General features: G+C 39.3%; 1 protein-coding gene across 1 annotated transcript; it reads right to left on the bottom strand.

The window, feature by feature from the left end:
• Nucleotides 1-1,873: 1,873 nt before the first annotated feature.
• On the bottom strand, nucleotides 1,874-6,491 carry LOC6565683. Its single transcript, XM_032738889.1, has 2 exons — nucleotides 6,238-6,491; nucleotides 1,874-2,377 (listed from the first exon to the last, which is right to left on the bottom strand). Exons 1-2 carry the CDS (start codon nucleotides 6,489-6,491, stop codon nucleotides 2,284-2,286), a joined length of 348 nt encoding a protein of 115 aa, XP_032594780.1. The 3' UTR covers nucleotides 1,874-2,283.
• Nucleotides 6,492-15,499: the final 9,008 nt, after the last annotated feature.

Raw genomic sequence — 15,499 nt, 5'->3', positions numbered from 1 at the left:
CAATTCGTGCAATCTGAGCACAATTTCGACTATTGGCGACTATTTGCTTTCGTTCAATAAAAATCCAAAAAGGGGTTTTTTTTTTTGTTTGTGTCCTGTGCAGAAAGGTAAAGTGCAACACCTGACCACAAATGCAATCAGCTGCTTTGAACAGCGAACAACTGAGCTTTGCCCCCCAATCCCCTTGTCAACTAAGCATTTGCCCATTTGTGGCATTCAATTTGAGCAAATTAGTCGCTCTCTCAATCTATCACACGCTCCCCGTTGGACCGTTTATATGTGCGTCTCACCAGCTGACGGCAATGCGCCGAAAATGATGCTCGCTGTTATTTGCCACAACGCGGTTTTTCAGCACGTTCCATTATATGGCCCGTGGGCATCCCTTCGCTGCTTGCCACATTCGAATATTCGCCCATTCGTGTGTGTAGAAAATGCCTGTTGGCATTTTACTTTTTTTCTTTCTCAATTTTTTAAATTTTTTTCATCATTTACACCCGGCTCTTGCACTTGACCATCTGCTCTGCGTTCAGCTGTCCCATCCCACACACACACACACACAGACACACACACATACAGACACACAGACACACACAGACACACACATACACATACAGACACTGTACACATAAATAATTCCAACGCTCCAAATTAAGCGAACGTCATCGCCTTTTGATGGCAGCGGGTCGAGCTGCCGGACAAACATTTCATCCATGGGTCGTCCATTTCTTGCCCAGAGCTGCATTCCTTTCCGTTGACTTCCTTTTGCATACCCTGGACTCACTGCTCGTAATATATTTATTGTTTATATTCAGCATCTCGACCCGACTTAATACAGATATTTCCCTCGATTTGTCTGTTTATTTCATTGCAAGACAGGCCCTCATTTTAGAAGCCATCTGATTGAACATTGCTATTGCAATATATCGCTTGAAATATAAATTCTTCTCATTTGGGGAGTGGTTCAAAACTTACCACAGCAACTCTGTCTAAGCTCAGTCAATGCATTTTTGACCATTTGAATACTGCTTTTAATTTTGGAAATATGATTTTCATTTGATTTCTACATTGCTCAAATCTCACTATAGTTTTAACTTCGTTAACAGCAATGCCTTTTTATTTTGATATAGTTGTGTTGGTAGTAGAGACATGAAACTTGCTGCAAGTTTATTGACCGACAGAGGATCTTTAAGTGCTGCAGGTAAATATTTAAATAAATAATAAATATGTCTATATAGCCTATGTATACAATGCTCATATAGGATATCTACAATATCTATATAATAGAGCATTTTTTAAGGATTGTTAAGCTTTAACTGTTCTATCTATCCCACTCTTAGCTCTTGCTACAGGGAACCTATAAGTTAATCATTCCTTCGAACTGAACACACCTTACACTCCTCCAGACCTTGTCAGTTTTCCCACTTTGTCCTACACGGACTCATCCAATTCATTTTTTTCAGCTGATTCTCTTTTTGTTTTTTTTTTTTTTTTTGTGTTGCCCATTGATTTTACATGTTGTGAATAAATAATGAATGGTCATGATGTGGTAAATTGAATATGGCGTGAAATTAGCTTAAGTAAATGGAATTAAGTGGATTTCACAGGCGACTGAGTGCTTCAGGGCACCGACTTGGGGGCTATTCGAACTAAATTCAACACCGAGTTCAAGTTCATTCACAAAAAAAAAAGCAAAACAAAAACTTAATATAAACGCATTGAGTATTTGGCTCCAATCCAGTTTAGTCATAAAACTGGTATGGCCTTAAGGAGAAGGACACATGAATTTTGCATATCGACTACAGCTTTGACTTCGTCTTTGAATTCAACTACGACTTTAATTTTCGCTCTACAAATTTAGTCAAAACGCATCGCATTAACATTTTAATTTAAATTTTAATTTTGAATACTTGCAGCAATAGAAGCTCAACTCGTTATCACCTCTTTCAGGCATTTTTTTTGTAGGTAATCAGAGTCATCTGTTCCTCGAACCTGATCCGCATTTGACTTTGACTTCAACTTCAACTTCCCTTGCTTTTTGCTGCTGTCGAATGCCAGCAAAAATGCATCTTATTAACCATCAACATTTTAATTTTCGTTCTGAATATTTTCAACGACAGAAATTCAAATTGTCGTCGTCCCCTTTCCGGCTTCCCTTGAGCTAGTCAGAGTCTTCTGTTCCTCGAGCTTGATCCGCTTTTAATATGTCATAAGCCGGCACGGTCCCAAACAACAGATTGGCATCGCCTGGATGCTGCTAAACTTATCCCTGTCCCTCTTCAACCCTCAACATTCGGTTACCCCCTTGGCTTTTCTGACATCCGATTTTGAGCGGTTTGCAAAAAACATGCCCCTCATGCAATGCCTCTTGCCGCAAACACTAAAGGACCAAAGGAGACATAGAGACAAACGCATTGATTTTTAAATGAAAATAAATCGACAGTGCTAGACAGAGAAAGAAACAGAGAGAGAGAGAGAGAGAGAGAGCGAGAGAGAGAGATAGAAAAGACGAGAAATCTAAGACTAGGAATATCACATTTATGTGGTTGGGCATTTGCAATGCTTTGGTTTTGATCAGGTATGTCTTTAAAAACTTCCGCAATTCCTATTTGAATCGTTCAAATTTGCCATGAGAAATTACTAAATTCATCGAAAAAAAATAAAAAAAAGTAGCTGGAGTTATTTGAATTAAGTGGTTTGGTCTTCAATAAGGGTATTTAAATATTAACTGCTGAAAGTGGACATCGAATGATGACTTTAGCTTGAGTTAAATTGTGTGGTATAATCTGTATAAGCTATATATTGATGGCTTTCAGTCCAAGCCATTTAAGTCATCTTCAAATATTAGTAGAGATATTTGCATACTTACGGCTTTATTTTTGTGGCTTTGTAGAGTTACGATAGGGTATTCAAATGTCGTTAATACAACAAAAATCCATGTTATTATCCTGTTTAAGTTTGTTTGAGTTTTGGCGGTTTATTCGCTTTGCTGGTGGGCGTCGCTTATATGGTTTCTCTTTCGAGGTTGGAGATTAGTGTCTGAATGGATGGTTGCAATGGGAGCCTGGGGGAGGCGGGCGAGCCAGAGCAGAGGTATGTAGGTGAGTCGCAAGCTGAAATGACATTCACTGACACTGAGCACTCGTCGCTTGGGAGTCTTGCAATAAAAATAAAACGTTTTTCAAATAAGCGCTTGGGGAGTTCTTTCGCATCCGGAGCTGTGTGCCTGATATGTATGTGTGTATGTGTAAGGACGATATGTGTGCGTGTGCCATTGAGGTGAATTTTGTGTGTTCACGATAAACGTTTGATGGCCCCATGTGTTGCCTTTTGGCCATTTGACAGGCGACTTCTTGAGCTTCTCACATACAGACACACAAATCCGCACACGAACAGACTTGTCTTATTATTGTTTTGCGCTTAATTCTGTGCATTCAGAAAAATATTTCTGGGAATTTTCGAAATTTGCAATACTTCTGTCGCCAAGATTAACACACCTAATTATTCAGAAGGTCTCCTTTTAAAAATCGGTGTTCCTCTTTTCTCAATTTCAGAGTACTTTTTTCTCAAATTTTTGTATTTTATAATGTCACACAAACAAATATTTTAGTTAGTAATAAAATCATATAATTTAATTTGAAAGAAAAACTTATGATTTTCTGGCGACTTAAGTCTTTAAACTCTAACACAAAACGGAGTCAGAAAATATTATTATTGGAAAAAGGGATTTTGTTTTTAAATGAGGGCTAGCATTTATATTTTTTAGAAATGGTTTTTTTAATAATGGAAAATATTTCTAAAGAATAAAAAAAAACACAATTTATGGCAAGTCTTTTAATTATGAGATTTTTTTTTTATATTCAGTACGATTTTTTTCTCAGTGTAGACCGTAGTAGAAGCCAGTTTAATGTAAGCCCCGCAGCCAGAATCAGCTCAGCGAACACTTCTTTAGCCGGCTTGTTGCATGGGGCATGTGGCATGTGCTGATACTCAAGGTAAATGCATAAGGCACTTCATACAACTGCCTGCCTCGTCTCTGGGTCTACTCAGAATGCTAATTATGAAAACAATTTTCGCAATTTTCACAAAATTTTCACTTAATGCGAGTCTTGCGACTCGTTGCTATGCATGCGCTTTTCCGCTTTTAACAAGTTTCCTTTGCTAATTTGTCAAACACTTTGCATAATTTGACGCGGCAAGCCAACCAAAGTGATGCAGCAATCGGCCCACCGCACCCCTCTCCTCCTCCCTCTCCCTCTCCCTCACCCTCTCCCCAGCCTCGTGGTAGTGCGTGACGCCGTAAATGATAATGATGAAAGCAACAGCTTTAACTTGGCTTCAGCCTCGGGTTTTGACTTCGGTTTCAACTTGAGTTTCATATTCCGACACCGGGCGCATTTACTAATTAGCAGATATACCCTGTAAACAAGGCGGCTTATGGAATATGCCACAGTGGAACGATGTCTAAATTTGCGTTTAACATGCTTGAATAATTGTAGGGATCTTATATTGTATTTAAATAACAATTTGAGATTCGCGTTGCTCAAATGCAAAGCAATTTTTTGTCTCTGTTTATCTGTAGCACATATTTCGAGTTATTATTCAAGTACATGTATCTCGGCGCAGCTTGTGCAGCTTATGCCCCAAACAGCTCCTCAGGAGAGACCCTTGAAAAATGTATTTTTAACATTTAAGACTTGCTGTCAAACAAGAGCTTCGCGCGACCCACATTGGCAATTCCAATTGCAATCTTAAAAATCCAGATCCGAATATGGGAAGAGCGAATGCGTTGACTTCTCTACATGAATATTTTGGGAAACGGAGTTATGCCTCAAATATGCACACGATTTGGCGGTGCCACGAATAGTGGGTGGAAATTGTGATAACAATGGGTGTATGCGGAATGGAGGCAGGCAGTGAAGGCAGGGTGACGAGTGGAAGGGCATGTTGTGTCTGGCGTACGTGTTAATGTGTGCATTGCGAGAGCATTTTGAACTCATAAATTTACGTGCTCGTGAACATTTATTTTGTTATTAAATTAAACAAGTGCCAACTTAACCCAGCCAAGCACCGAACACAAATACACACACACACACACACACACACACATATATATACACACACACACACACTCGCGCTCGCACATTAATTTGCCAGTTGCTCGTTTTTTGGAGCTCGCAAAGTTTTTGTCTTGAATTTTTCAAGCTCGTTTCGCACTTGAATACAAAGTTGCCACACAGCTCGAAAGGAAAGAGGTAATTGTGTGGGTTGAGGGTAGCAAGTGGTATGTGGGGGCGGGGGTTTTGTATATATGTATGTGTGTTGAGCGAGTCCCTTTGGCGTTATTAAGCAATTTACAAGATACTTAAACAAGAATTATGTGCAACATTTTCCAACAAAATGATTCGCGCTGAATTTTAAAATAAACAGAACTGACTTCTGACAACCTTTATCAAGCCCAGAGCCCCTCCCACGCTCCATGCACTGGACTGTGTGTGTGTGTGTGTGTGTGTGTGGGAAATACCTCTCTGAATTTGGAAAATTAAAAATAAATGCCGTTTATTGTACATACGACACGGTGTTTACATTACGCGAATTGCGGCATTTTGTTTTCAACTTTTGTTTCGCTTGCTTCTCGTCTATCTCATTTGGCTTTTGGTTTGATCTTTCGCAAGTCAGCGAATGCAATGCAAATCTGTAGAATCAATCATTGAAGCGAATTCTTAAGAAATTCACGTGGCAACAGCACATTAAGACTTGGAAAGAAAATGTGTCAAATTTGTTGACTTCTGTTTGAATGAATTTTTTTCTCAGTATTGGATCGGATTCGGTATCATTTTTGGAATTTGGATACATTGCGTATACGTAATGTTATCTGCTAGCTTTAAGTTGTTACACGCACCCTCTTCCATTCATCTAGCCCTTCTCAACCCAAGCGACTCCAAATGACGCCTTTGACAAAGTGCAGTAAAATGTGCAAATTCAATTTTCTGTCAATTTTGTTACTTCAGTGCGCGAGTGTAGAAGTGTGGGCGCAGAGGCGTGGCAGGGTGCAGACTGAAGGGTGCAAAATGAGATAGAGGGAGAGAGAAAGAGGAGATATATATGTATATATATATATATATATATATATAGAGAGAGAGAGAGAGGGGTAGAGGGAATGGGTGAACGAGTTGAATGGCTTTTTGCTGAAAGTCAAACAGAGCTGGCAGGCAGGCAAAGCAGCAGGTCATAACTCACATGAAATCTGTAAGGACACACGCATCCTGAGGCTCATCCTGTGCGGCATTAACCCGAAATGAACTCGACGCCGCTTCTCCCACTCTTCGCCATGCCACACCATACCGCTCTTCTTCACTCCTCGCCTCCTGGTGCACACTGCGCAAATCACGCGAAACATCTTTCGCCAGCTTTGCCAGCTGGATAAACATTATGCTCCCGAACTCAATGGGGGTGGCGACAGCTGGGATGTGGGGCGTGGCTTCGCTTGACATGTTTGCTTATGCATAAAACGTTGCCGGAGAGCTAGCTGTGAACCACTTGAGGCCGCTGGCAAGACGCGGCCACCAAGTTATCATCTCGCGCGCAGGCATTCCCAGATTTCTGCCTCTTCCTCTTGGTCCTCTCCAGCACCGTCTTCTTTCGCCTGCTCGAGCTCTTCTTCTTTGATGGTGGTGCTCCACTGAATCGTTGGCTCATTGCCTCCACGGAATCAGCGGGTAACCAACCGCCTGTAGCCAGTTTATTACATGTCGCTTCATTGTTTGCCTTTCAATTTTTATTTTAGTTTTACTCGATTCTTTTTTTCCCCGAAAAAAATGAGCAGAAAGAGCAACCAAAATGAACTTTGATGGAATCTGGAATGATGTACGTAAGGGTCTAAGCTTTTGTTTAGAGAAAGATTGCTAATGGGAAATAATTTATATGCAATATCATTGAATGTGCACTCAGAGATCAGTGCGCTTCTTTCCCCAAGTTAATGAACCCTGGCATAAAACATTATGTTCATAACATTCAAATTGAACATATTCAACAATGTTTTTCTCTCTCTGTCGATCCCCTTCAGCTAATGTATCCATATGCAAATGAAAGTCCACACAATATTACCACATGATTATCACATCGTCATCGTATTAAATGCCAACTGAACAGATATCAATATTCATTATTGTTATACAATTCGATTTGAGAGTGTCGCGACAAAGAGCAATATAAACACGCAACGAAATGCTGGAAAAACAGAAAACTAAAGCCAAAGAAAAAAAAGAAAAAAAACACAATATATATATTTATATAAAATGCAAACGTTTGAATTTCATATGGATACAGACAGGTGATGTCCACACTGGGCACAGTGGTGCAAAAACCACAAATACTCGTCAGGCAAATATGATTTGAGAACATTTTGATAACTCATGTCTCAGTTGGGCTTATAGGCAGATTTTACTCAGATTTGATATCAACTTACAAATTATTATAGTCTGATTTTTACGATTCGATTTTTATATATTTGCTTGTTGATTTCGTTCATGGATTGTGCACCATTGCGAACTATATTCTGTTCACTGTGTCTATTTTCAGCTGCATCACAGATCAAAGTGACTGCCAGCACTCCCCTCCTTACAACTTAACCTCCGCATCCTCTTTCAAATCGTCAAGTGGGACACTTGTGTGCGTGGCCCGTAATGAAAAATGCGACGTGTGTTTGAATGCTGAGGACTGTGAGAGGATTGCAAGTGGGATTCTAGCATGGGTAGGCATTAACTGGTAGCTGGTAGTGGAGTACTGCAGTACTCTGAGCTCTCGGGTATTCTCTACTCCACTCGCTGCTGATTTCTGAATCGCCACAGTTTGAAGGGTATTTGCCCATACTTCTATCTATCTTTCTTTTTCTTTTTTTTTTTTGTTGTGCAGCGACCATTTCATTTTCCATTTCAATTACTAACCGAGCAATGACCACAGCTCTGCTCATCGTTTATTATACAATACATGGGGTAGATCAGGGGTCGAGGGATTTGGAAGTGAGCTGTTAACCAGGTGAACACAAGCGATGCTTTTACTTTGACCGGTGCAACGCTTTTAACCTTTGTATTTACTGCATATTTACTTAACAAGAATGCGCCCATGCTCATTGACTTATTTCAACGCACACACACAGGGAGACTCGCTCACACAACATGTTACACCAATTAACTGTAGTGTATTAAACTGTTTAACCACTGATAGATACTTTTACTTAGTGACCATTTAATTTAAGGTTGTGCAAATCTTCTCAAAGTCAATTTGTAAATTTCGCCACAAAATTTCGTTGTAAGTAAACAAATAACTTGCATTAACTTGATTTGATAGATTTTGCCTTTGCTTGTAGTAAATACTAGTATACAGTAGAAAATTGCATAGGTTTCTGATACTGTGTGTTTAAATGCAAATATATTAAACATTAACAATACTATTAATTGATTCATTTTCCCATATGCGACTTTTCTAGAGCTCAATTGCTCTCAGCTTGAAAATGTCTTCTAAATACCTACATATTATTCTGCCTTTCAATTACCATGTTCACTTTCAGATTATTTTTCTATATCTGAAGTAGTACAAATCTGTATCTGGATCTGGGTGGGTTTATTGCCTTTTTTGGCAAATCTAAACAAATTATTGTTGACAATTCTATAATTTAATTGCATAAAATATTTATTATTTTCCAAGAAATGTTTTGGTTTCTTCTCATTTTCGATTTCCAATGTTTTTTTTTTTTGGTTTTATCTGTTTTAGTTTTTGGCTTGTTTTTTATTTTGCATAAGAATTTTTTAATTTAACGCCCAATAAACTGCTGGCGCGTTTCGGTTTCCGGTTGCCGGCGCGTAATTTTTCCTCTGCACCGAAAAAAAACTGACTTGAAAGAAGAAGAAATAGCAGCAGTAGTGGAGATGCTTTTTGCAGCCTTGCCACGCCCCAAAACTGTGTGTGTGTGTGTGTGTGAGTGTGAATGCCGCCAACTACATTTAGTTAAATGTGCAGACGGCAATGCGAGAATTTCTCCAACCACACCGTCCCACCCTGTCCTGAACAAAAACAAAGCGCAGAGACAACACGAACAGTCTAAGACCCTCCCCTCTCCCTACTAACTTGTGTGTGTGGCATTCGACCAAGATTGATGGGAATTTAAATTGAGCATTTCGTTATAAATATGCGCGCGTTTTACTCTGTTTTGCGGCAGGCGCTGCCATTGCAGCTGCCTAACACCCCCCAAACCCCTCTACCACTTCCCCCTTTTCAGCGTGTGTGTATATATATATCTGTGTGTGTGTGTGTGTGTGTGTGTGTGTGTGCGTGCACGTTCTCGGCCAACTCTCGACTGTCGTCATTCAGTCTACGCCACCCCATACTACCTTTCTGCTCGGCTTCTAGTGCCAGTCAGTAAGTCAGTCAGTCAGTTATTCACTTTATACCCTATAGCCAAAAAACCAAAATAAAAAACTGTGATAACAAAAAGGTGCAAGAGGTTTTTTAATAAATATAAAAGTCTTCCATTAGATATAAGATATATATATATTTGTGTAAATTAACAGATTCGAAAATTATCTTTTTTTAATTTAAGCCAATTTAGCAAATAAATTTGTCTTTTGATTGAGTATTCTCAAAATTAACGTTCAAGAAAATCGATTAATTTTGAATTATTTTCCTTGACTGAATTAAATCATTGGAAAAAACTTCCAAACTTATTGGATTTCACACAAATATTAAATAAATTTGAATTCTTTCTCTTCAATGGATTGTAGATACTTCTTCAAATTATTTGATTGCTAAAGGATGATTTGCAAACTTTCTATAGCGTATATTACAGCCAGGCATTTACTTAACGCATGAGCTCATCTTTCTCCAAGTTTAGATATAGATCAAAATTTTATGTTTTTAGGTATCAATTCCACACAAACTTTTTACAGAGCAACGCTTAGTCGAGTATTCTCACTCGATCCGTACTTGTTTACTATATGTTGCCATTGACACAGCGCTCCGAGCATGACGCACATAATTCCTAAGCCGCAGACGCAGCACGCCCGGCTCTTCCTGCTCTGACTGCTCGTTTTGGTGATGGAACTGGTCCTTTTTCTATTCTTCCCTGCCCAGCTCTCAACCCTCCGGCTAGAAATAATGTGCGTTGCCACTGACATTTGTACTATTGCTGACATTGCTGTTCCATTTTGCAATCACACACTCACACACAAGTGTGAAAGTCCACACAAAGACATGACAGTTTTATGTACACACACTTATATATATATATATATATATATATATATGTATATATATATAGCCTTTGTATATATGTGTAAATATTCTTTAACACGCTTATGTATATATCTAAACTAAAAAAAAAGAATAAAAAAGCATAATTAAAAACAAATTTAGGAACAGCGTCTGTCAGATAGAACTATTAAGTCTAATGATATTTATATACACTAATAATAATACTTAATCAATGAGATACCTAAATAAAATGTTCAAAAACTTAAAACACTTTTCAGAGCATAAACACGAAGGCGTTATTTGGATGGGAAGCTACAGAATCCTTTAGCCATAGAAATAAATATAGCCGTTGTTCGTCTGACTTCCGAAAAAACAATTTTCGAATCTTCAACTATTTAGCTGATAGTTGCGAATATTGAGTTACGAGCTGCTTGCATTCAATATCATTTTAAATATCGTATTCCATTACAAACATGTGCAGATTGTTTGATATTGTATATATATTTGATGTTTATTATGTGCATGTATATGTGAGGGTGGTTACCCAACCTGAGAGGCAGCAAAAACAAACACTACTCAATAAAAAAAATAGTAAACAAAAAATCGAAAGAATTTTCAAGCTTTGAGAATTGGACGCGGCAAATGGAAGTAAAAGAGAGGAGCAGCCTAACTGATAATCAACTAGAAGAGCGACAGAGAGTGAGAGAAGCAGAAAGAGAGGAGTGCGAGAACCTGGAGGTGGAGAGCTTCACAAAAAAGTAGAGTTTTCTTCAGGGTGCCGCACATTGAATACCCAAGTAGATAAATTAATAAAGTTGTATCTTCAGGCACAAAACAAGTGTCCAAACTATAATTTAATTTTGGAAATTGCCAATTTTATAGGAAAGATTTATTTATTTTTTTACTAAAAACTTTTCGATTATTTTGTTGTCTATATCTTTTATAAATATTACTGATTTCAACTTTTGAGCCATAGTTCCGATCACTTCGATTCGGACGAACAAATATAATGGATTTTCAACGAAGTTTCAATGTGTTGCACATTCGATAACAGAATTCTAATGCCCGTCTGTAAGGGTATAGCAAAGTGTGGCGCTGTGATGTGGATTCGAGCTAAGCTCAGCTCCTCGTTATTGACAGTTGAAACGAATACGCTTAGCGAGCCAGTTGCCAGTTTCTCGATTTGTGTGTGGATCATGGGCAGCACTGAGGATTACAAGTGGCGCAAGCGCATATGCCACAAGTGGCAGGAAGAGCTGCAACAGCAGGACCAGCAACGACAGCAGCATCTACAACTGCAAGAACATAAGCAGCAGCAGCAGCAGCAGCAGCAGCAGCAACAGCATCTACGCCTCCATCATCAGCAGCTGCAACAGCGACATCAACAGCAGCAGAAGCATGCTTCACAGGTGGAACAACAATTGGCTCAGCAGTCGTTGATGTGCCGCAGATTCAGCAACTTTGTAGATGATCCATTGAATCTTCGTAAATTGTTTCTCTCGCGTCGCACGCTGAAAATGCTGACGCAACTTCCGAACTTTGAGTGTCTGGTCAAGGCGTGCTTTGTGCGCGTCCGGTTCGGGGTTGGGCATCGCGTCGCCCAGATTATGGGCTTCAGCAAGTGGCGGCCAAGCAGTGAGCCCCCTCTCATCCTGCGCATCGATAGCAATCCGCGTGTGTTTTGCCTGGACCAGCTGAGCAACAGCTACTTTGATGCAGCCGAGCTGCTCCACTGGAAACACGTGTGGCAGGTGAATAACTTTGAGCTGCCATCCAGGAGCTTCGTGGAAAAAAAATACAAGACCATCTCAGAGGCTAAGCAGTCGGTGCTTGGGCAGCCTCAGCACGCTAACTCATATATTACACACAAGCTGGCCCAGGAAAGGAAAAGTTTGGTGCACGGATATCCAACCACGCAACAGCTGCATCAGCAGCTGCACGGATCACAGCGCAATATTTGCAATATGTTGCCACAGCGTATCGAGGGTGCCACAATTAGCCATGCTACGCCAACAGGTATATATCTGGTGAAGCCATTTGAACGCTATAAACCCTATCCGGCAACTGCTGAGTTCAAGTCCGCAGTTAACTGCCAAATCCCAACTGCTCCGATTCCAGTCGCGTCCAAGCAAATGGATTTAAAGAGACAGCCAAACTCTGAATGCAGCAAGAAGAAAATCTCACTCGATGAATATCGCAAACGAATTGCAATGAAGAACAAGTAGAACTGGAACTAAATGAAGAGATATGCCTGTGGAAACTTTAATATGAGTTTCGCTCTATTAATGTCATCGGTATCAGTTTTGCAGCTCCACAGGAATTAGATTCTTATGGAAACCTTGGTGCTACTGCTATTTATTTTCCATTGTTGGCATTTGAATATGTCTGTATGTAGTTGAAAACCAAATAAATAAAACCCATACCAATTTTGAACAACGCTGTTTAAAGTTTAAGTGTCTTGATGATGCAACGACTTACAGGGAAGCAGATGCTTATTGATCTCTTATCATAATCAATTCCAAAAAAGATTTAGATTTATTGAGAGAATTCCTTCGACATTTCATCATAATGAAATAAATGTGAGCTATGCCAGTTTTTTTTAGTTTTTTAATTTTCTTGGGTACGATTGAATAGCTAACAAAAAGGGTTTTGTGGAGCATGGAAAAGGGAAAGTGGTTTGCTATTGTTTTTGGTATTTTTCATGTTTTGCTATATTAAGGTCCAAAAAATACTTGCAGACCGCATTAAAAATAATTATGCTTATGCTGCTGGAAAATGTTCAGCAACACAACTGGCTATCAAGAATATACATATGCATATATACATATAAAGCATACATATATCTGTCTACATATTTGTACGTGTACGAAATGCGTACATATATATTTAGATAAATATGTATGGGTGTGGAAGAATGTTGTGCAGAGAAATGACCACACAGAGAGCCAAGCTGCAAAAATATTTGCAACATTCTTAAGCGCAACCGAAACGAAAACTTATGAAAAATTGTTATGAAAATGTTGCTGCTTCGCTTGTTGCTTGGTCTACTCAACCCGCAAGACCAACATCCCCTTCCCAAGCCTTCGGCTTATGTGGCCCCATTTTAATTGAAATAACTTGGAAAATGTTGATGCAACTGTTAAAAACCCGCAAGTACAACAAAAGCAAAAATGAAACAAAGCCAATCCTCGACAGCTAAATTAGCATAAAATCAATAATGAACCAAATTCCAGAAAATATACCAATTAAATCAATAGGGCCCAATCTTACGCAATATTATCTTATTTCATATAATTTATACTAGGAAGGCAGCTGATTATATAGTTCATATGAAATTCCTAATCGACAGACTTATTCACTTTTCTGACAACGTATTATTTAATAAAAATAACCGCTGGAAGGGTATACGAATTCAATGCACTAATTTACCCCCATTTAATTTGTTGTGTTGTTATGGTATTTGCTCAATTTTTGAAACACATTTGATTACAATTGCAATTACGATGTGTGATTGTTGTTGTTGCCACCACCGCAAATATGTGCCTCCCTCTCTACCCAGTGGTCTGTCCACATATTTTACAATGTTGTGTGTATATGCTTGTTGGTGTGCGACATTATGCAAATTAATTTTTGGTAGCAACAACAAATATAAAGATGACCAACACACTCCCCCACACTTCCCCACACACATACACACAGAATGATGTTTAGAACTAACAGCAACAGCACAGAGGTCTTTCAACCACAAGAATGACGACCAAATGATGACCATAAACGCAGTCAGCAACTTTGTGACGGTTGCAACAACGACAACATTTTTTAGGCAGAGGCTCTATTGCCCCTGCCGTGCTACATGCCGCAACGATGTACTGTAGAACCTCAGGCCGAAAAGCGTTGCAAAAATACAAAATGCAGCGGCTGGTATAGATTTTTAAATGCCACCGAATTTGAAACAAATTGTATAATTGTCAAGCGCTGTTGTCATTGTCTTCAGCAGCAAGGTTGATTTTTATCAGCTTTGCCATTCTAATTTTAATTTATTTCTAAAAATAATACCATATCTGCAGGGCTGCAGCCCAAAATATCCTTTAATTTTCAGACACATCCATAGACATGGATGGACATACAGGGATGTCTGTTGATTAATAAACTTTGCATACTTTGCACTCATTCATTCAACACAAATACAAAGATTCAACATGTGTGTGTGTATGTGTGTGTGTGTGTGTGTGGGGACCATCGAAATAGGTGGTAAGGCAGTGTTGATTACGACTCTGCAGGGTCTGAGCATAACATTGGGGTAGGTGAAGCTAGATGAGCGTCATGTGAATGACTTGCACTGGCACATGGAACATGGAACTCCGCCAAAAATCAACATGCAACAGTGGAATGCAAGACACACACTCACACACATACACACACATACACACACACACACACACACATATATATACACACGCACACACACATATACAAGCATAATAAATAGACGGACGGAGCTGTCAAATGTCGCAAGTGCATTTCAAAAACGCGACTGCAAAATTCGCAAAACATGGGCGTGGCCGGCAAGGGCTTAACGTTTCAGGTTTGTAGATTGTGGCGGATGGCAATATGTGTGTTGTTGTTATATATAAATGCAGCATAGGTGCGGAAATGCTGCAAAGCGCCAAAAGTCAGCAGCTGTTGCCAAGCAAATGGCGCATGTGGTTTAAATGTGGTTAAAAGCGGGATCTCAAATTGACAGATTTTTAAATGCATTATACAAATACACAAAATAAAATCCAACCAACCAACTTTAATTTAAATGGAAACGATTTGCATTGGATTCTCATTGGGAGAACAAGTCTCGTAATTTGAAATTGAATTCAAAATAATAAAAACGATCGAAATTATAACGACTCAGACGGTCTTATCAATGTATATACTCGTTTTATCCAAGTTTCTTACAAATCCCTTATGCTAATATCACTCAATTGCACGTTCTGGTCAACAGATGACGCCAGCTTAGCAACTCAATTCGGTTTAGTTTGGTTTCTGATTCGGTTGTGTCGCTTATTTTCGACCTTGCAATCGCTTTTTCTCTTCTCCTTGATTTGCAACTCACCCACAACACAGTTTAGATTCGCCTCCCCCCGCCAATCCTTTCGTACGTGTACTTTCAGTGCCCATCTCACGCCCGAATGCAAATACAATTTCTATGTGGCAGCAAATCGACTAGAAAACCCTGTCCAGAAAAACAGTCAGACAGAAAGAA

Source organism: Drosophila grimshawi, unplaced genomic scaffold (genome assembly GCF_018153295.1).
Source record: "Drosophila grimshawi isolate 15287-2541.00 unplaced genomic scaffold, ASM1815329v1 contig_848, whole genome shotgun sequence".
NCBI lineage: Eukaryota > Metazoa > Arthropoda > Insecta > Diptera > Drosophilidae > Drosophila > Drosophila grimshawi.
The sequence above is the reverse complement of the archived record's forward strand: the minus strand, read 5'-3'. Positions and strand labels throughout refer to the sequence as shown.